The 21240-nt window shown below is 40.2% G+C and overlaps 1 protein-coding gene across 1 annotated transcript in view; it reads right to left on the bottom strand.

Annotated features, from left to right (window-relative positions):
* KIF14 (kinesin family member 14) overlaps nt 1-21240 on the bottom strand; it is a 48668-nt gene that overhangs the window by 18469 nt on the left and 8959 nt on the right. Inside the window, exons 5-18 of the mRNA XM_056844726.1 lie at nt 15380-15475; nt 14067-14119; nt 13322-13352; nt 12918-13025; nt 11794-11910; nt 9803-9921; nt 7123-7295; nt 6100-6247; nt 5943-6006; nt 5293-5477; nt 4143-4245; nt 2787-2947; nt 1929-2076; nt 50-202 (exon numbers count right to left, since the gene is read on the bottom strand). Of these exons, the coding sequence (XP_056700704.1) occupies nt 50-202; nt 1929-2076; nt 2787-2947; nt 4143-4245; nt 5293-5477; nt 5943-6006; nt 6100-6247; nt 7123-7295; nt 9803-9921; nt 11794-11910; nt 12918-13025; nt 13322-13352; nt 14067-14119; nt 15380-15475 (1659 nt within the window). The remainder of the gene's footprint in view (nt 1-49; nt 203-1928; nt 2077-2786; nt 2948-4142; nt 4246-5292; nt 5478-5942; nt 6007-6099; nt 6248-7122; nt 7296-9802; nt 9922-11793; nt 11911-12917; nt 13026-13321; nt 13353-14066; nt 14120-15379; nt 15476-21240) is intronic.

A 21240-nucleotide genomic window follows, 5' to 3' on the forward strand; every position in this document is an offset into this window, starting at 1 on the left:
TAGGTTGTCTGATTGATTGACCAGAGAGACACTTGAAAAAAATAATTACCTCTCTGGCCGCCAGTGTCTCCATTTCCAAGCGTTTCTTGTTGAAGTGTACCTCCAGTTCAAGGCCTCGCTTTGCTTTCTCCAACTCTTGGATTTTGTTTGCTGCCGTTTGATTATTTATTTCCTGCAGTTGTTTCCTATGTGATTCTTTTTCCTAGGAATAACAGAAGCTGAGAGTGCCTGGTATGCAGCAGTTTTTATAAAACAAAGCCATCAAAGCCATTGCCCAGAGCAAGTTACATTCTATGCTCCGTCAATGCATAAGCATGTATCAAAAACATTACTAGAATCAGACCTTGCTACATTTTCTTCATTTTCCCCACATTGTAAAAAACAAACAAACAAACAATATTTGTAAAGCTTGGGCTATATGTATTCGCTCCAAATAAACTCTACAAAGTAAATATATTTTAATAGATTTTCCACTCTTCATATGGTATTTTAGTTTCCAAGAACTAGCTTTCAAAGAATTGTGAATTATTAAGAAAGCTCAGGAATAACAAAGAAAGGAAATGGAGTTTGGGTGCTGAGCAACACACGATAGAAACTGTAGGGGACAGAGGAAGCTTGAGCCAAGTGACCTGCAAGGCCTCTGAAGCCCGGGTCTTCTACTACTTCCAGAAGCCCTGTTTGAAGCGGCCGCTTGTTATTGGTTGAGGATATAGAAGCCAACATCAACACCACCACGTTCCCAGGGTTTTTACCAACATTGGACAACAGCCAAAAATTTCACTTCCTTTTTTTGAAGAAACTGAGGATACTCAAGAAATCTTTTATGTGAACCTTCAGCATTCCTAAAGACCATCCACTGAAACCACACACTGCTTATTACCTGGTTGAGATGCTGTGAGGTCCCCAAAGCAAGGGCTTCTCTAGCATGACTTCCTCAGTATCGTAACACCATCCCAAGACACGACTGTCAAAGTCCAGCATTTTGGATAGTTTCCATATTCCTAAAGACTTTCTAGCTGTGGCACATATTTTAACATTAATTATTATTTTGTTTACTATGGTCCTAATAATGTCAATGGTGCATTATTATATGGTTGTTATTTTTTACAAATGTTTTTTGAAGTGACTTTATTCATAATATGACTTCAGTGATGGTGACGTATATTTTTGAAGCTGCCTTGAAGTTGCCTTGGGGCATCACGCTGAGAGTAAAACAGATAGAAAAGCGAGGAAATACCAACCACCTCAATTTTGCCATCATACACCATGGAGCGACACACTGAGTCAACAGAAGTAACTGACAACACAACGGCAAACACAGAGGGGTTCTGAACTCAACTTATCTGTGAGATAATTAACTGTATATTATTGCCTTTCATTCATTTAAAATTAGTAGAACAGAAACTGTAAAATAGCAGGTAGGCAAAAGGCTGCAAAATTCAGAGTTTGCAAGATGAATGGTTGACATAATGGAAAAATGAAATGTTTTTGAAGGGAGCACATTATAACAGGATTGTTTTTCTAAACCTAGCATTGTTTGTTTAAAAGAAATAAATAAAAAGGAGAAAAAGAACAGTTGCTATTCACTACCAGCTCAGTTACGCTAAAGTCCTTGGATGTACACATATTGTTCTCCATTCAACCCCAACCACATGGTAGACAGGTAAGGAAAGAGCATGAAAGATTACAGACAACATATTTATACTTTCCCAACCAGGAAGGAATACCTTGGCATGCTCAGCCACTGAAGATGAATCTTAACAAGTTGCCTCCTCTGCACTGCAACAAGTTATCCATTAAAGTCTGCAAGATCATGCAGATAATTATGAGATGTGACATACCACAGACAAATTTGGACTGCCTTGTTATTACACTGCAACAAGACTGGGATCAAGGCCATTTGTTTAAAATATGCAGCAGCGACTTACCAGCTGTACCTCCAGTGATTTTATCTGACTTTCATAAATTTTTTGCTGAGAAGTAAGTTCTTGTTGAGCCATTTCTTTTGCAATCTGGATTCCTTGCATCATTTCTTCCTTCGCTCTCAGCCGTGCTTCTTCTATTTCCAATTCCAGCCTGAAAGTGCACAAGCAAAATAAATGCTCTAATTTATACCTCACTGACTGCAGGATTTTACAGCCGTTTTTACAAAACACACACACACAAAGTCTACCTACATGGCTATGTCTAGTCACTGAATGCTCTTCCCAACTCCCAAATATTCACTAAAACCTTAGCTTAACACTTTTAAAAAATATTGCTAAGGACCTTTACCTCTTATAGGTTTAACCTTCATTCTAATAGGGATGGAATCTAATAGGGATGGAATCTAATAGGGATGGAATCAGTTTTTCAAATATAGACATGATTGCTGCCTGGCATATAATCCAAGAATGATGTGACAGACCAAACAGCGCTGTAGCTCTTGCAGCAAGCTTATTTTGTGATCATTCGATATAAAGACCGCAGGGCCATTTAATGCCTACTTTTGCTTGAACTTCAAAAAGAAATTACAGATTAGGTATATAATCCTTAACTGCCTAATAATAACTGCCTAAACGTAAAAATTTCCAACATCAACTGGATTTCTAGCTATGTTAAAACACAACACCATGTTTAAAATATTCAGAATGGTATTTCATATTGACAGCATCATCAAAAGGAGACAGAACTTGACTTCCATGCCCAAAATTTCAAAGTTCCAGAAACCAGTATCCAATATTGGTGTCACAAACAAGACAGGATATGCAGTTTCCACTGAAGCCAGAATAGCTGATCGTACTCACTGAGCCCTTTGTGCAGCCAGCAATTCATTTTTTGCAAATTCAAAGCCTTTTGGACTATCATCCGGCAGGGAAGCCCCATGAGAAACGTTTTTGACTTTCTGAACTTCTACCGGATGATTAAAGCGAAAATAGTGGTTCCCCCCAAGAATGATGCGGTCACCCTGTAAAATCCAGAAGTTTATTCACTAGTATGCTATGATTAACTTTAAAACAACAACAACATTTTATTTATATATTTTATTTATATCCCACCCTCCCCCGGCAAAGCCGGGCTCAGGGTGGTTCACATCAAGTTTAAATACATGAAAACATAATCATCAATACAATATTTTAAAACACTTTAACAACGCTGAGTTTAAGATTATCTTGTTTTGATGGCACCAATATAATTCCCTACAGGGAGAGCTGTTTCTACAGCGGCTGAGTACAATTTAGCAGAAACACCTGGGGGGTGGGAGTGCACAGCAGCTAACAATTTGTGTGCCTGTGTGCTTATATGTTTTAACTTAAGTGTTTTCAATATATTTTATAGATATATAGATATATATAGATATAGATATAGGGAAGGGACGGCCAGGAGAGCGCTTTTAAAGCTGACCCAGGGAAAAGCTGGAGGTTATCTGGAGGCAGAGAAGCTACCAGAGAGAAGGAAGATGGAGGCCAGAGGGAGAAAAGGAAGGAGGCAGACGCGGTTGAAAGGAGGCAAGCCGGAGCCTGTGTCCAAAAGGAGAGAGCCATGGAAGGTAACTGGGAGTGAAGGAAAGAGAGCTGCTGTGGAGAGGACTCAGAGGTCATTCCAAGGAGGGGGACTCCAGGGAAACTGACTGACCTGGATCCAGGAGGGCCGACTCCCTTCCCTGTAGGGAATGCCAGAGAAGAGAAGCACCCAGGTGGCAGCAGAGCCAGACAGCGGATAAAAGGCGTCTCTGACCTCTCATTAGGAAAGCACTCAGAATCCCTGGAGGCTTTGCTGACATGGGAAACTGATGGACCTGGGAAAGGCTTTAGGGCATGGGCTAAAGGGACGGCACGAGGGCATGGACTCTAGATAACAGACTTATAAAGAGCCTGGAGTGTTGAAAAACTCTATATGTAAAAGGGGAAGGCCGGGGATGGAACTGAGTGTAAAGGAGCACTGGTGTTGCATTAGGGTGGCCTATGAGGATCTTGGTAGGGTACTTTGCTGATGCGGCAAGGGTTTCCCTGGTCTGAGCCCATCGTAAACACCACCGGAGCATTAGCAATGTTTTAAATAAAAATAAAACAAAAGTTTAATGTTCAAAAGTTTAAAATCCACACATAAATCTGCCATCTGTTCTAACACACATAAACCTGTACTTGTTCCAGTCCACTTACGTGATGCAGAAATGTAGGGCCTGAAATGCATTTTCCGTTAACATACGTTTTTGCTTCTCCCAGCGGTGTGATGCTCACAGTACCTTCCATGTGTTTGATAACACTATAAATAAGAAACATTACTTGGGAGGGACTCAGAGATCCAGCAGATGCTTTGCTTGCAAACAGTCCATGTTATCTGCAGTTAAAGTATCTCAGGGGACAAGTGTCAGAAAGCACTTTCTCCTGCCTGAAAGCCTGGAGGACCACTGCCAATCTGAGCTGACCATAATTAACCAGATGAACCAACCAGCTCACTCTGTAGAAGGCAACTTCAAGTGTTACGACAAAACTCCAAACAAATAGAAAATATGTATTGATCTCTTTTGAATAGGCTAGGATCTAGAGCTGAATAGGCTCTTTTTTGTTTGTTTGTTTGACAGCTCGCTCCTATTCCACATCACAACTATTGGCTATGGCAACTCAGCTCAGTGTAGAAGGGTAGCTACTGTTGAAGAAGTCTATAGATTATAGATGCCTTGGAGCCAGCAAAGTAGTTTCACAATTTTTTTCGGATCCTAGCTGTAATCCATATTTCACCATCGCAATTGAAAAGGCTAGGGCAGTTTAAAAACAGTTACATCACAAAACAGAGATGCCATCATCTGAAGCTCATTGATGTGGAACTCTGCTCCATTTACACAGGAACGACTGTGTGGTAGACTTGGTTGTAAATCTAAACAAGTTGGCACACATTTGTTTCAGTGGAACTGCATTTCTTTTACGTGGACAGAAGCACTGCATTACAGCAATAGCCAGCGTGGTTTAGTGGTTAAGAGCACTGGTTTGGAGCAGTGGACTCTGATCTGGAGAATCGGGTTTGATTCCTCACTCCTCCACATGAGTGGCGGAGGCTAATCTGGTGAACTGGATTTTGTTTCCCCACTCCTTCACATGAAGCCAGGTGGGTGACCTTGGGCTAGTCAAAGCTCTCTTAGAGCTCTCTCAGCCCACCTACCTAACAGGGCATCTGTTTTGGGGAGGGGGAGGTAATTGTAAGCCAGTTTGAGACTTCCTTAAATGGTAGAGAATATAAAATATAAAAACCAACTCTTCTTCTTCTTCTATCTCATAATGCAGGAAAGTGTGTGTCTTTAGGGAAAACACGTACCAGTGGTCGTCAGCAATCAAGACTCCCGAGAGCTGGATGTCATGACCTGAGTTTGGCTTGCATTTTCCAACTGTAGTTTGACCTTCCTTTATCATGTATAACAACATTTCTGAGAGCTGTGGGTCTTCGTTCAGATTGACCAAGTTAGGCAGACTATTGTCCACCTTGAACGTAATGCCTGCTTTCTAAAATTAAAAATTCAGAAAGTCAGGGTGTTATTAACAAAGAGAATTTTACAATGAAAATTGAACTGTCTGTTCACTTGCTGCTTGTGGGAGCATAATATAGAGGACAGAGTTTAACCAAGGTCCATTGGGGTGGATCCAGCGATGCTCAGATGCACGTATCATACCAGTGTTTCCCTCCACCCAGTGGTCCTTTCCAATACCAGGAAAGTTGATTCCCAAGGTTGTGGCATGTGCAGAAATCCTCTTCCTTCAGAGGAGCTGCCCTGACAGAAGCAGAACATGTGATTGCATCCCCAGTGCAGCCTCCAGTATCATGTGGGTCCTGCAACACCAGGAATAAACTTTCCCAGGGTCTGAAGAGAATACAGAAAGATCTGCAATCATCAGTGCCTACCGCTGACAGATCATTGGATCCAACCCATTATTTTGCACCAATACCTGAATCGTCTTGAAGTATAGTACCTGTAACTCCATCGTTTCTTCAAATTTCTTTTTTTCTGCTTGTTCAAGTTTTTCTTTCCAGGCCCTTTATAGATAAGAAAAATGTTGTTCATGGAATGCAAATAAAGTTGAACTCTGGCAGGACATAATTGTCAGAAGAGCAGGAAAATACTTTTACCTCTGCATCTCAGCCATTTCCCTCTCTTGCTGATGTAGCTTCATCCTCAGAGAGGTTATTTCTTGCACGTAAAGTCTGTGTTTCACAGGGTCAATATCCTGAACGTTCTTCTGAGCCAATTTCAGCTTCTGAATTTCAGCTTTCAATTCTACATTGACCAAGAGGGTCCAGCAATTGATCAAAACATATCCACAAATGTTTTTGGTTTGATCAAAAAATACAACAGCTGCCAGAAGCATATGAAGATTCATCTCATTAACAAAATCCATTAAATTAGTATTATATTATCTGTGGGCCAAAATTAATATTGTTTCTAAACGGAGATAAAAAATAATTTTTAATTTAGATCACCCTGGAAACTCTTACATTAAGGCTGCAAGCATAAGCATACTTACTAGAGTTATACACTCAGTTGAATGCATTCAAACATAGTTCCAAGTTTTGTGTGTGAGAGAGAGGGGGGAAGGGAGGGCTGCAGGGATACAGAACAGGATGACACAGTTCCACAGTCCTATTGATTTCAATAATACACATATTTAAATCCAGGATAGAGACTGTAATACTGGCAGTATATTCTATTTAGGTGCTGAGCAAAGCCAAGTGCTTGGAAAGTTTTTTGGGGGGGAATTATTCCACATTTTACATATTTGGGACATATACCTATGATGTTTTAAGAATATACTAACATTGGAAAATACTGATACAAAAGCATGTGGTTGTAAAGATGTATAACAAAGACACTTTTATCAGGCAGTCACAACTGGCTGCAAGCCTGCTTTAAGCTGTTAGCAAATGTTTGGTATTGCAGGCTCCTGATGATGCACTAGATTCTTTCCCTTGGAGCTGGCAATGCACTGAGTCAATTTTATCACACTGAAGATTTAAACTACACAGCTTTATTCATGAGAGTTGCATTCCTCTTTCTGACCTCTCCTCTTGAACTGTGGCAAACCCAGGTTAGTCTTGGCAATACTTGTGACACAGCCCAAATGTTACATAACAAGCATAGTGTGTCAAGCCTACCTTGGATTAATTTAGCATTCATGTCCTCATTCACTTTGGCAGTGTTGATTATGAAACATGCTTGCTTAGCATATCGAAGGGTGCTCAGTGTTTCCTCCACATTGCTGGCAGCAGGGCTTACAGTGGCAATCATAGCCGTTTTTGAATTTCCACCAAGGCTGTCCTTTAACAACCTTCATTTGGAAGAAAATAAAGGCATGGTGACTTTTCCCCAGTCTAAATTCAGTCCACATTTCTTCTTGTTTGTTCATTTCAACTCTAAGGCAATATTTGATCGGAATGTTTTTCATAAAATTCATACTTTGCTGGGATTAGAATAGGGGTGCCTGTTTTTTTGCTGCCCGTGAAGTCTTGCTTCTTCCCTGACAGCTCAGGGGATGGAAATTCCCAGCCATGATGGCATGTTCTTCCACCCTACCCCCATGTCCTGAACATAAAAACATAAGCCCTGCTGGATCAGACCAAGACCCATCAAGTCCAGCAGTCTGTTCACAGTGCCCAACCAGGTGCCTCTAGGAAGTCCACAAACAAGATGACTGCAGCAGCACCATCCTGCCTGTCTTTCACAGCACCTAATATAATAGGCATGCTCCTCTGATACTAGAGAGAATAGGTATGCATCATGACTAGTATTCATTTTGACTAGTAGCCATGGATAGCCCTATCCTACATGAACATGTCCACTCCCCTCTCAAAGCCTTCCAAGCTGGCAGCCATCACCAAATCCTGGGGGGCAGGGAATTCCACAATTTAACTATGCATTGTGTGAAGAAATACTCTCTTTTATCTGTTTGGAATCTCTCACCCTCCAAGTTCCACATTCTAGTATTATGAGAGAAGGAGAAAAGCTTCTCCCTGTCCACTCTCTCCATACCATGCATAATTTTATCATGTCTCCCCTTAACTGACTTCTTTCCAAGCTAAACAGCCCTAAGCGTTTTAACCATTCCTCAAAGTCCAGTTGCTCTGGTCCCCTGATCAATTCAGTTGCTCTTCTCTGCACCTTCTCAAACTCTGCAATATCCGTTTTTAGGTGTGGTGACCAGAACTGTACACAGCATTCCAAGTGTGGTCTCACCATAGATTTGTACTGAACTGAAGAATCCCCTCAATATCAAAAAACAGAGGACCAAGCAAAGGCCTGCGTGATAACACAGCAGATTCTCAGGCTGCTGCTACTTTCTCACTGAACAGAGCAGGCCCATCCCACTCTTTAAAGTAATTCTAGCCCTGACTGGGAAGCCGAGATTCCCAGAGGAGTCTGCCTTTTGGCAGGGGGCCCTGGAAGGTCCCCCCTTCTTTCACCTGTGGGAAGGTTGAGGGCCAGCAGGACTCAATAAGTGATATGGCCCAATTCATTCAATTCAAGTGGCGCTACTTCCTGTGGACTCGCTCGGGAAACCACACAATCCAGACTGAAAGCAGAATAACCCAACAGTAACACGGCACTTCTGAACCAGTCAGTGTGCTTCCCCACCTTCCCAGCACTGAAAAGACATGGGCCCCATGGGGCCAGCAGATGCAACCTTAAATCATGCTGGAGAGGAGTCAGAACTCTTAATTTGAGGTTTTGCAGTTTGAAAGGGAATGTCTGATAAATTATCTGATGAAGACTCCAAAATGGTATTCTGCTAGCAAACTATAAAGACCACTTCTCGAGTGTAACATAAAACTCAAAAAACCTCAGGTTTGAGAAAGCTACTTGGTAAGCTAATTTTTTCTGCCTAATAGAGGTAGGGACAGATGGTTGCTCTTTCCAAGTGTTCAAAGAGGTTTTGAAAGGAGAATCACTGCTCCTAATGTGTACAGTCATTTCACTTTCATCTCTGGAAAATGTGGTTTCGAATGCAACATCTACTTCTTGAATTTCTATTAAGATAGATTGTATGCTTTCAGTTCCTTGTAGATAAGAGTTGGACATACAATTTATCTGAACTAAATATTTTGTCTTTGGCGAAAATAGTTTCTGTCCATATAATGCAGATACATGTCAACTTTCTGTATGTTTTGTTAGCTCTTGTATTTGGGATATTACATTGTTATTTCTATTGTATATAGAATTTTGATGTGCTGCTACATCATTGGCAATTAACAGCATTGTCACATAATTTTATAAATTGTTTTCATATACTCATTGTTTATTATCTGTAGGCTCTAGATAGTTCAAGTGACCTGCTATATTTTGCATAGTTTGCACTATGCACAGGAATGAACACATTTACCACTTTCCTCCTTGTAAAGCTAAGCATTATGAAGTCACCTACAACCACTTTTTAAGTCTCACTTATTTCAATGGAAGAAACTGACAGGACTATTCTATGTAGTTATTCCAGTCTAAGTCCACTGATTTCATTGTTAGACAACTCTCCCATAGAGATCAAAAGTTTAAAACTTTTAAAAGCTTGGCAGAATCGTGGCCATTGTTAATACTTAAGGGTTTCCTTTTGTGTGTCCAATTCCATTGCCGAGATCAAGTCAAAACAAACAAGGGGGAGATATGTGATTGAACAGTAATGAGTTGGAGCTGGCTCAAACCCCCGGAGTCAGCATTTGAATTATCACAGGTAATGTTCCCAGGATGTCTTGGGGCTAGTTCAATATAGCCAGCTGAGAAGGAAATAATTAGTATAAAATCCAGTACAGTTAAAAATGCCTTCTGGCACATAAGATATGTACCTACCATGTAAGGACAGACTCGCGGTAGGGAATGAACACTTTCTTCCTGCTCTGACATTGCTCAGACAGTGCGGAAATAACTTTCCCCAAAGTCAACAGCGATTTGTTAATACTCACACCTTCCTATACAAATGGGAAAAGAAACATAAATACATTGATGATACTCATCATCTAGATTCTCTACAAGCTGCGTAGATAGCATTTCTTCAGAACAAATGCTGCTAGTCAGCCTAATCATTCTATATGCCCTGTTATCAGTGAAGCCCCAAGCCGATCCGAACTCTAGCATGTCAGGCTGTACCCAGCTATGGCTCTTTTGCTGTACAGATGTATTAACAGCACCTACATCCAATTAGTGTTGCACCAAACCAAAGACTAATCCACCTCTGCACTCTCTTCCGTTTGGAGATGCGGGGAATCCATTCCTATTTAATTATAGATCACATCTCACATTAAATTTTCTAAATGTGACCAAGGCCTTCCACAAGCAGAAATTCGGTTTATTAACTTCTTAGCTCTGCCTGTTAATGGTACTGATACTGGTAACAGATAGGATCAAAAATCACTAATGAGGTTAAAACAACAGTGGCTGGTATCCTATAACTCTGCTCAGCAAAGTCTGAAGTACTCCTCCACGCTCTTCTGATGGAAGTGGCTTGTCCTTCAGCAGAACAGCCTCTTCAGTTGGAGGAAAGCTTCAAAGCTTTCCCCATTGCATATTTAAGGTTTACTTAGATGGAAGTTGCATTGAAGACATATTTCCTTCAGGAACCACCGTGCTCTAAAATCTACTATGTAAGCATACAAGAGCACATTTTCTGCAGTGGAAATCTGCCATGTCCCTCATTACAGCCACAGGTGCCTTACATCACCTTGCAGGATCATAGCAGCACATTTTTTCAGCCAGATCTCTCAAGGAAGTTGCTGCTAAGAGGCAGTGGGTGTAATTAGTGATGGGTCAGGCCAGACAGTACTTCCCCCATTCAAATGGGAATGTTTATCTCAAGGGCACTCAGTTAACTTCATACGGGAAGGCTTTCCAATGTCTGAGCTGGCCTATGGTTTGGGGTTTGTTTTTGTCTTTTTAAGTTATAGAAACAGGAACAAAGAAGTACCAGAAAACGGCAGTTGCAATAAGAGGCATGCTAGATTACCACTGCAGATATACCTGTTTGTGTACATAGTGGACTTCATGGCAGGGGCCACTGCTCAGTGGTGCAGCACATGCTTTGCATGCAAAAAGTCCCTGGACTTAATTCCTTGCACCACCAGTTAACACGATCTGAAGTAGCAGAGCTAGAAGTGCTATCTGCTGGACATACCAGAGGGCTGCTCTGCCTGCTCAAATAGACAGTACAATGCTAGGCAGAACAGTGCTCGGATCAGTATATGGCAGCTCTGTATCTGCATAAAGACTTCTGCTCCTCTTGCAAATTCAGCAGCACAAATGACCAAGCACTTCCATTGAAAAGCTGCCTTTCATTAGAACATGGAGGAGCCGTGGCTCAATGGCAGAGCAGCTGCTTTGCATGAACAAGGTCCCAGGGTTCAATCCCTGGTATTGCCAATTAAAAGGATCAGGCAGTTTATGATGTGAAAGGCCTCCACCAGAGACCATGGAGAGCTGCTGTGTGTGTGTATGTGTAAAGTGCTGTCAAGTCGCAGCCGACTTATGGCGACCCCTTTTGGGGTTTTCATGGCAAGAGACTAACAGAGGTAGTTTGCCAGTGCCTTCCTCTGCACAGCAACCCTGGTATTCCTTGATGGTCTCCCATCCAAATACTAACCAGGGCTGACCCTGCTTAGCTTCTGAGATCTGACGAGATCAGGCTAGCCTGGGCCATCCAGGTCAGGGCTGGAGAGCTGCTGCCAGTCAGAAAATACTGAACTTGATAGACCAATGGGGTCTGAAGCAATATAAAGCAGTTTTATGTGTTTCTGGGATTTCTGTGCGCACGGGAGTGCCTTGTGCAGTGTCTCATAAATACATTTTACCTTCAGTCTGTCTCCGCTGGTTTGAGATGCTGAGCAGCGTTCACTGCCTGCCAGATCTATTAGATTCACATGACTGATAATTCGATGTTCACATTCCTCCTTCCCCACAATATTAGTCTACAGCAAGGAGACAGCCACAGTTAGACATCTCTACATAACCTCCAGTCCTGTGTTCAGTGCCACAAATCATTGCATATATGTTTTTAACATAACATAAAATAATCTATATTTGACATCAGACGTTAATACAGCAGTATGATATGTCTAAAAAAACCGAAAGCCCCTTCCAGTCCCTACTGGACTATCTTGCAGAGTGCAACACTCTTTTACAAAGAGGATTCCCCCATTTTTTAGCATGTTTTGGAGCTTGATTTATTCCTTGTTGCTGATGGCTGGAGTGGCGGTTCCACCACTCTTTTCTCCAGACCAGCCTGGGGGCACAAAGGAAAAGGAGCCAATGGGCTATATGGAAATTAAATGACCCAGCATTGTGTAGTGGTTAGAGTGTTGGACTAGGTAGGATTTGAGAAATCCAGGTACAAATCCCTACTCTATCATGAAAGCTCTCTGGTGACCTTAGGCCAGTCAATCGATCAGCTTAAGCTACCTCACAGGGTTGCTGTGAAAATAAAACAGAGAAGAACAATGTTGTAAGCTGTTTGGGGTTCCCATTGTGGAGAAAAGAGGGGCATAAATATTTAAAATAAAATATAAATAAATAACTGCAGGTGAAACCGGACAATTAAAAATAGACCCCTTCAAAGAAGACAGTGTCTTAATAAACGGTGAGTGGGACAAACTTAAGTGAAAAAACATACCTATTTCAAGGGTTATATTTTCTCTGATCATTGTTAGTGCCTCAAAAGGAAAAAGAATCAGATCATTTCAAACATTGGCTCTTTGACAATGTTGATGTGGTACCTTCCATGTTTGAGGACCAAGCAGTTACACCACACACCCTGCCCTCCCCTTGACAAGTCGGGGGGGGAGGCTGCTATTTGTATTCAGGCACCACATTATTTAAAATATACACTCTTCCCGAGACTGAACAAAAATAATTACATTTCTACTCAATTCCCATAGCGTTATTCAGCCATTGAAAACGTCAGTCAGCCACACAGTACCTTTGTTTGCGTCATTACAAGGGTAAAAACTGAATGCGACCGAGAACTCTTGTCATTCATGCCTGTGGCAGCGGTAGCTCGCTGTTTATTTCCTAGCTGGAGCCATCTCTGATAATGCAAATAAGAAGATGTAACATCAAAGGGTTTTGAGAGCTGGCTGAATGCCATGGAGCTTTCAAGTACATGGGGGGGGGGACCCTCATTGGCGCAATATTAGCTAATAAAATGTAACTATTACTTATCTAGATTTTGACAATAAATGAGCATCTCATTTGAAAACCATTGTGACAGTCTTCTGAGCCATACCAGAACAATCAACCACCATCCCTACCATGCAAGATCAACACCACACCCTCAGCCTTGCAGTACTGTGGCTGCCCCCACCCCCTCCCAAAAAATCTTACCTGGATATCTGAGTAAGAACTGACCACATTCCTAAAAAGGAATAAAAAGTTATTTATTTGCGGCGGGGAGTTAACATATACAAGCCAAAATCTGATACCACAGAATGTTCAATGAAGTCAACAGGTAAGAACAGAGATTGATTAAGCTCACAGTTCTAGCTGTATAATGCCCAGAACCCCAAAACAGAAAGCAACATCCGCTTCTCACAGGTTCATTGGAATGTACAAATGAGTCTATATTGTTTTGCACTTGTGTTAGTAAACTCAGAAAATGAATAGCAACAGGATCTTTTCAGACCAGTTTCCAAGAGAGTAGAGGAAACCATACATTTAGCACAAACTTAGGATAAACCCATGCAGGACAGGATAGGCACATACATATATTGTATGTGAAGAAGCCCAAGAAGGCAAAGAAGATTAGGGTCAGGGAAGTTGAAGAAAGAGGATGAAGGAAGACATAGAGCAGGCAATGAATTCAAAAACAGGAGCCCATGACAGTAGATAAAGCAAATGTTTGTGAATAAGAAGGGTGCAGGAAAGACAAGACGTTCGTAGGGGGAAATGCTGTGAAAAGAACCCTCAGGACCAAAAAACAGTTTGGTTGGATGAGGCCTAAGTTTTACACATTGATTGAACATAAGTGGCCCGTTCCTTGACAGCAAGCTTCTTGTTGTATTTGTAACTAGCAAACTGTACTACAGATAAGAACTAGACATATGAGAACATCAAGAACATAAAGACTTACACTGTCAGATCTTCTACATAGGGTCCAAAGACTGGATGTTCTCTTACACGAAGCTATTCATCGGGGAAAAGTGCATATTAAAGACATGAATTACACATAATTATTTGTGAGTGGGGAGGGTCATGATAGGAATTTTGAAAATCCTCAAAATAAACCACTATAAGGCTTCCTCTTATTTTAACGGGTGAAGCGTATCCAACACTAGTCACTACAAGAATCACACCAGGAAAACCAGTATGCAGTCTGAAAGCTTTAGGAGAAACTTTAAAAACAAAAATGTAACAAGAACAGGATACTGGCACAATATAGAGCAGAGAAAAACACCCCCTCCCCAAAATCTCATTAAGTAGGAGCAGTTCAGAAGGTCTTCTAGCCGCATCAGAGCTGTTCACAAGGGTTGTCAAAAGGCCTGGAGAAAAGTGTCCTGTCCGTTTAATAGAGGCTTGATATCAGGAAATGGGTAGCTGACATTTTAATGGCATGGAGGTAAATAACATCAGTGTAGCGTAGTGATCAGAGTGTTGGATTAGGATTTGGAAGACCCAGGTTCAGATCTCCACTCTGCCATCAAAACTTGCAGGGTGACCTTGGGCCATTTACAAAGCCTCAGTCTAACTTACCTCACAGAGTTGTTGAGAAGATAAAATGGAGAACAGAATGCTGTAAGCGGCTTTGGGTCCCCAGTGGGGAGAAAAGTGGGATATAAAGAAAGTAAATAAACATCTCCTTAAGCCTCTATTAAAATGACAGCCAGGACATTTTTTTTATCCAGGTAGTTTGCAAGTGTACACATGACCCTTTACAGATATAGATGCTTGTAACAGCAATGATGATTTGTTCTCACATAAGAGCAACAATCTAGTTGCTTATAGTTTTTAGATCAACTATATCCCAAAGCTATGATTCTCTACACTAATCTCTAATGAGGCAAACTAGAGGTTAAATGGACATTTTGCAATTAGGACCCGCCTCTTTTTAAAAATTACAGTAATTAGTGACCTTATGTGGCTGTGCTGAATACCAGGAATGTGGGGGAAGAATGTCCAAAATTTTAATCCTTTCCTCCTGCTGTGTTATTTCTCCTACCTAACTCCCCCCCCCCAAGGGAAAAAACCACAGGTCTGCAGTAAGTAGAAGACAGACTAACAGAGCAATTTCCACACATTCTCCCCAATGCCATGTCTTCACCCTTCAAAACAGCCATGTGGTTTGCAAATTGGTTAAAACCACAAAAACAAGGAAACCTGACCATGGATCTCCTACAACACACCTAATTTGACACTTAAAAATACAGAACAGGAATGGTAACTTACAGGCTGTTTCCTCTGTGCATTTTCAGTTCTGAAGACAAGTAAATCATGAATTTTTTCATTGTAGACTTCAAAATAGCTCATCTCAAGGTGGTAAGTCTAACAAAGTACAAACAGTTGGACTGATGGTTAGGTGCCACATTTCTAAAGCATGTTTCTACTTTGCTCCTTTAGCTTGGATCCCGCCTAGCGTTTCAGGGGGTGGGGGTGTGATTTTTGCCCCCCGTTTTGTAGGAGGGGGGAAAAAGCCAATAGCATCACAAGCGCATGAAAAGCATAATCCGAACAGAACAGGTTCTTGTGCTATCTGATCACATAAGTCCTTTATAGAATATTACCAGGAATTATATAAGGCTGGTTCTGTAGAAAGAGATATTAAAACTTTTTTACAAAAAATCAACATGCCTAAGTTAAACTTAGATGATAAGAAGTTTATGGGAAAAGATATTTCTATACAAGAAATAGAAACGGCTATTCAAAATTTGACAGTTAATAAATCCCTGGGTCCAGACGGCTATATAGCTGAATTTTATAAAAAAAAAATAAGCCACATAATTAAAATTCCATTATTTAAAGCATTAAATGATATTTTTAGAAACAGAAAATTACCAAACACATAGGTGGAAAGTAACATTATATTCCATTATTTAAAGCATTAAATGATATTTTTAGAAACTGAAAATTACCAAACACATGGGCGGAAAGTAACATTATAGTTATTCCCAAACTAGAAAAAGACCCAATTATAACTAGCTCCTATAGACCAATTAGTCTCCTAAATATTGATTACAAATCTTAACTTCAATTTTAGCAATTTTAGCCACCGTGTGAACAGACTGCTGGACTTGATGTGCCTTGGTCTGATCCAGCAGGGCCTTTCTTATGTTCTAAATTGATTAAAACAAATAATAAACAAATCTATTAACCCCAACCAAACAGGTTTCATCCCTAAAAGATATTTAACATCGAACATACGGAAAATTTTAACCTGCAGGAATATATAAAGAAGACAATGGATAAAGCTGCTTTTCTATTCTTAGATGCTGAAAAGGCGTTTGATAGGGTGGAACACCAATATTTGAAAGAAGCCATACTTAGTTTTGGTTTCGGAGAAAAATTTTACAAATGGATTAACATCATATATAATAAACGTCAAGCTAAAATAAGAATTAATGGGGAAATAACAGAAAGTTTTGATATCAAGCAAGGTGTTAGACAAGGCTGCCCTTTGTCGGCTCTATTATATGCCCTATCGCTAAGCCTTTATGCAGATGATATAGTGCTTTTTCTAACAGAAACAGATAAATCTGGAACAGAGATTAGACAAGTTATCACAGAGTTTAGTAAAATATCTGGATACAAATTAAATGCAAATAAATCAGAAGTTGGGTGTGTTTTTTTGAGAAACAAATATGGGCAGAAGATTTAAGAAAAGCAGAAAACTTTAAATATATAGGTATTTGGCTAAGTAAAGATAGAACTTAATGTTTAAACTTAAATTGTGGGAAAATAGTGAAGTGCCTATAAACTTCATTTATGGGAAAACATATATTCTTTCACATGTATGAATACTCACAGGTTTATAAGGTGCTATGCTCAGGTATAAGAGCATAGCATCAGGCATGCGCATATTATATATATATATTCATATTCTGCACACATATGTAAAGGCACTGCCCCATGTATAAGGGGTAAAGAATTAATCTTTGGTTCAGATTCACTAGTGTGTGATCACTGGGTTAGCATAAGCTGGCAGCCATTGCTAATCAGGTGCCAGTGAGATCATCCTTGCTCGGCTGGTACAGATAGCCGTCTTAACAAGGCCCAGACCAGTGATTTAAGACACCAAGAATGTCGGATAAGAATGTTAAGTTTCATTTCTTCATTAGAGATCATATAGCCATCTAAGTAAACGCCTCAGGACCATGCTAATAGGATATGCTAATGGTTGTATACACACACACACACACACACACACACACACACACAAATCTAATGTGTATTGGCTCTGATGTTATACATAATTCTGATTACTGCCCTCCATCCTAAAGTCTATAAAGCACGATGTCTTTCTTTGTTCTGGGTGGGAATGCTTTGATGTTTTTAAGGGCATCTCCACACGCTCTTCTCTTTTATTGGCCCAATAAAAGAATCCTTTAATCCTGATAACCTCTCCTGAATTACTTTATTGGGCAATTGAAGGTTATTGAGGCATATCAATAGCTAAAGAATTAAAAGAATATGTTCAAAAATGGCTTCCTCTAAATGTCACATTTCTAGGTCAACTTAATCAAAATGATAATCCTACCAAAAATAAATTTTATTTTCAATAACCTATTTGTAGATATACCAAAGAAAATGATTGAAGAATGGCAGAAGATCTGTAATAGATTTATTTGGCAGAATAAAAAAAAACAGATTTAGAAATATCAATCTATATGAACCTAAAAGCAAAGGAGGGATAGGAATGCCAAATTTACTAGTATATTATCAGATAGCCAGGGTAAAATGGTTAAAATCATGGGTTGTAAACGATTAAAACGAATCTTATGTTAAAATTGAACAAGACTTTGTTAAATTTCCTCTAAATAGATGGCCATGGGTAAAAAAAATTGATAGGAATTTGTTTTTATAATAAAGACAATAAATGTATTAATACTATTCTAAAACAATGGGATGTATTAAGAGAGAAACTAGCCCCAGGTATTTCCCCACTGTCTTCCTTCCTTTGGAACATCTTAGCCGAGAATCCAGAATTCCAACTTCCTTGTAGAATAAAGTCAGATAAACACAATGATTAACATTATTGGATTAAAAATAATAATAATTTAGAACCTCTAGAAATTTTTTTGGAGAAAAAAGAAGTTAATATTACATTTATAGAATATTTACAAATGAAAAAGTATTGGAATAGTTTAAAAGAAAAATAATTAACTGAAATTAGAGAAAAATCAGAGTTTGAGAAATTAATGCTTCAAGGTAAATTTTCAACTTCAAAAATATATGCAATTTTATTAAAAGGGCGCAGAGTGTTAAGCTGCAGTACTGCAGTCAAAAGCTCTGCTCACGACCTGAGTTCGATCCTCACGGAAGTGGGTTTCAGGTAGCTGGCTCAAGGTTGAGTCAGCCTTCCATCCTTCCGAGGTTGGTGAAATGAGCACCCAGCTTGAAGGAGGTAAAGGGAAGATGACTGGGGAAGGCATTGGCAAACCACCCCGCAAACAAAGTCTGCCTTGGAAACATCGGGATGTGACGTCACCCCATGGGTCAGGATTGACCTGGTGCTTGCACAGGGGACCTTTACCTTTTACTTAATTTAAATTTAACATTGGGCTATAGGGACAAACATTTACTTAGATAAACCACTGAGTGATCAAGAATGGGAATATATTTTTTCAAAGGGATTTAGATTTCTCCGTCAGCTTGCAAATAAGAGAAAATCTAATTAAGATGGTATATATATGTGGTATTTAACTCCAATTAGAATAAGTAAAATCTACAAATCAGTGAAGGATAGTTGTTGGTACTGCGATAAAAAACAAGCAGACTTTATACATATGTGGTGGAAGTGTGAGAGAGCTATAACATTCTGGACTGAAATAGTGAAATACCTATCTGTTGGAATGGAGATTGACATCTCATGTAAACCTGAGATACTCTTGTTAAATTTAGTCCCTAACCTAACTAAAGATAAACGATGTATGGGGTTACACATGATAACTGCTGCTAGAATGACTTTTGCCAGACACTGGAAACAAAAAAGACTCCAAAGATAGAGGAATGGATGGTTAAAGTTAAAGAAATATATGTATTAGTTAAGTTAACAACATATCAGAAAAATGGTGATGCAATGAGTCTAGATGAGCTATGGTTACGAGCTGTAAATAAAATGGAAAATCTTATAATCAAGGGTGAGAAAGGACAATGTGCAGCAATGATAGTCTAGCTTTTTTACAGAGGACTAAACTGTGTATTTGGTGTGGTAGTATAAATGAGCCCTGACCTGGATGGCCCAGGCTAGCCTGATCTCGTCAGATCTCAGAAGCTAAGCAGGGTCAGCCCTGGTTAGTATTTGGATGGGAGACCACCAAGGAATACCAGGGTTGCTGTGCAGAGGAAGGCACTGGCAAACCACCTCTGTTAGTCTCTTGCCATGAAAACCCCAAAAGGGGTCGCCATAAGTCGGCTGCGACTTGACAGCACTTTACACACACACAGTATAAATGAGGATATTAGAATAAGCTGTAATATAGAAATTTTGTTAAATTTTTAAGTTTACACATATATATTGTATTTTAAATTGTGAAGATTGTTGTATGTTTTTTGTTGTTGTTATTGGATAAATAAAAAATAAGAAAATATAAAAAAAATAATAAAAATAAATATGTGACAATTATGTAAATGTTTTTTTAAAGATTTTATTGGTTTTTATAACATAAATTTTCCATGTAATATAAAAAACTAAATCATAAGTAATGTTGTTATAGTTTTTTAAGTGCTAAATAAAAATAAAAAATAAAGGAAATTTATTGACTTCCCCGTCACCTCCGTCCGCCTCCTAATAAAGTATTCTATCCCATCGTGATATGGTCTGATCTTAATTATTCTTATATCTCAATTAAGTTTCAATCACAATATGCTATTAATATAATTGATTACACTTCTTTATGTTAACAATGTCATCTAGATCAGATTAAAAGGTACTCTTCCATTTCCCCCAGTCCCCAGTCCTAATTCTGAGCCCCATGGCGCAGAGTGTTAAACTGCAGTACTGCAGTCAAAAGCTCTGCTCACGACCTGAGTTCGATCCCAACGGAAGTTGGTTTCAGGTAGCCGGCTCAAGGTTGACTCAGCCTTCCATCCTTCCGAGGTCGGTGAAATGAGTACCCAGCTTGCTGGGGGTAAAGGGAAGATGACTGGGGAAGGCACTGGCAAACCACCCCGCAAACAAAGTCTGCCTTGGAAACGTCGGGATGTCACGTCACCCCATGGGTCAGGAATGATCCGGTGCTTGCACAGGGGACCTTTACCTTTATAATTCATATTCACAATATCTCATCCAAGCCAATTATGTAAATGTGATCAAATCTATGAGCCAGTGCACATTCAGGCACAGTCTACATGTGGTAAGATGTGGTCCTGGCTCTCCACATACCACTGTCAGGGTCCAGTAATGCACTATGAATGTACATACATCCATATACTTCATCCAGTTTCCACTTTTCCCCATCAATTTTTTTGAAACAGAAAGAACTGAAGGAATCGAGTGCTTCATGGGTACACCCAGATTGTGTTTCATTTTGTGCACAGCAGGAGAGAATCACATGATGCCAAGACCTGGACTTATAACCAACAATAATCTATTTCTATAAACTTTAACACCTGAACCAGCTCAAAACAGAAATGATCAAAAGCTTGCAGTATTGAGAACAGTTCGGAAACAAATCCTACAGGTACCGTATATACTCGCGTATAAGCCGGGTTTTTCAGCCCAAAAAAAGGGCTGAAAAAGCGAACTCGGCTTATACACGGGTCAATACGGTAGAGGGGGGAGGGAGGAGGGGGGGAACTTACTACCCCTGCCGCTTTCCCCCAGCCGGGAGCAGCCTCCAGAAGCCTCCTTCGGCCGTAGGGAGGCTGCACCGCCGTCCCCGCCGGGCCCGCGCCGCTTCCCGCCGCCAGGAGCCCGGTTAGGTAAGCCTGCGGGGGGGAGGGGTTATAAGCCGACCCTCAGCTTATACGCGGGTGCCTAATTTTTCCCCATTTTTGGGGAGAAATTAGGCACCTCGGCTTATACGCGGGTCGGCTTATACACAGGTATATACGGTATTTGAATTATAACAACTCCAGTGCACCTCAAGAGT

The sequence above is a fragment of the Euleptes europaea genome, chromosome 2, assembly GCF_029931775.1.
Source record: "Euleptes europaea isolate rEulEur1 chromosome 2, rEulEur1.hap1, whole genome shotgun sequence".
Taxonomy (NCBI): Eukaryota; Metazoa; Chordata; class Lepidosauria; order Squamata; family Sphaerodactylidae; genus Euleptes; species Euleptes europaea.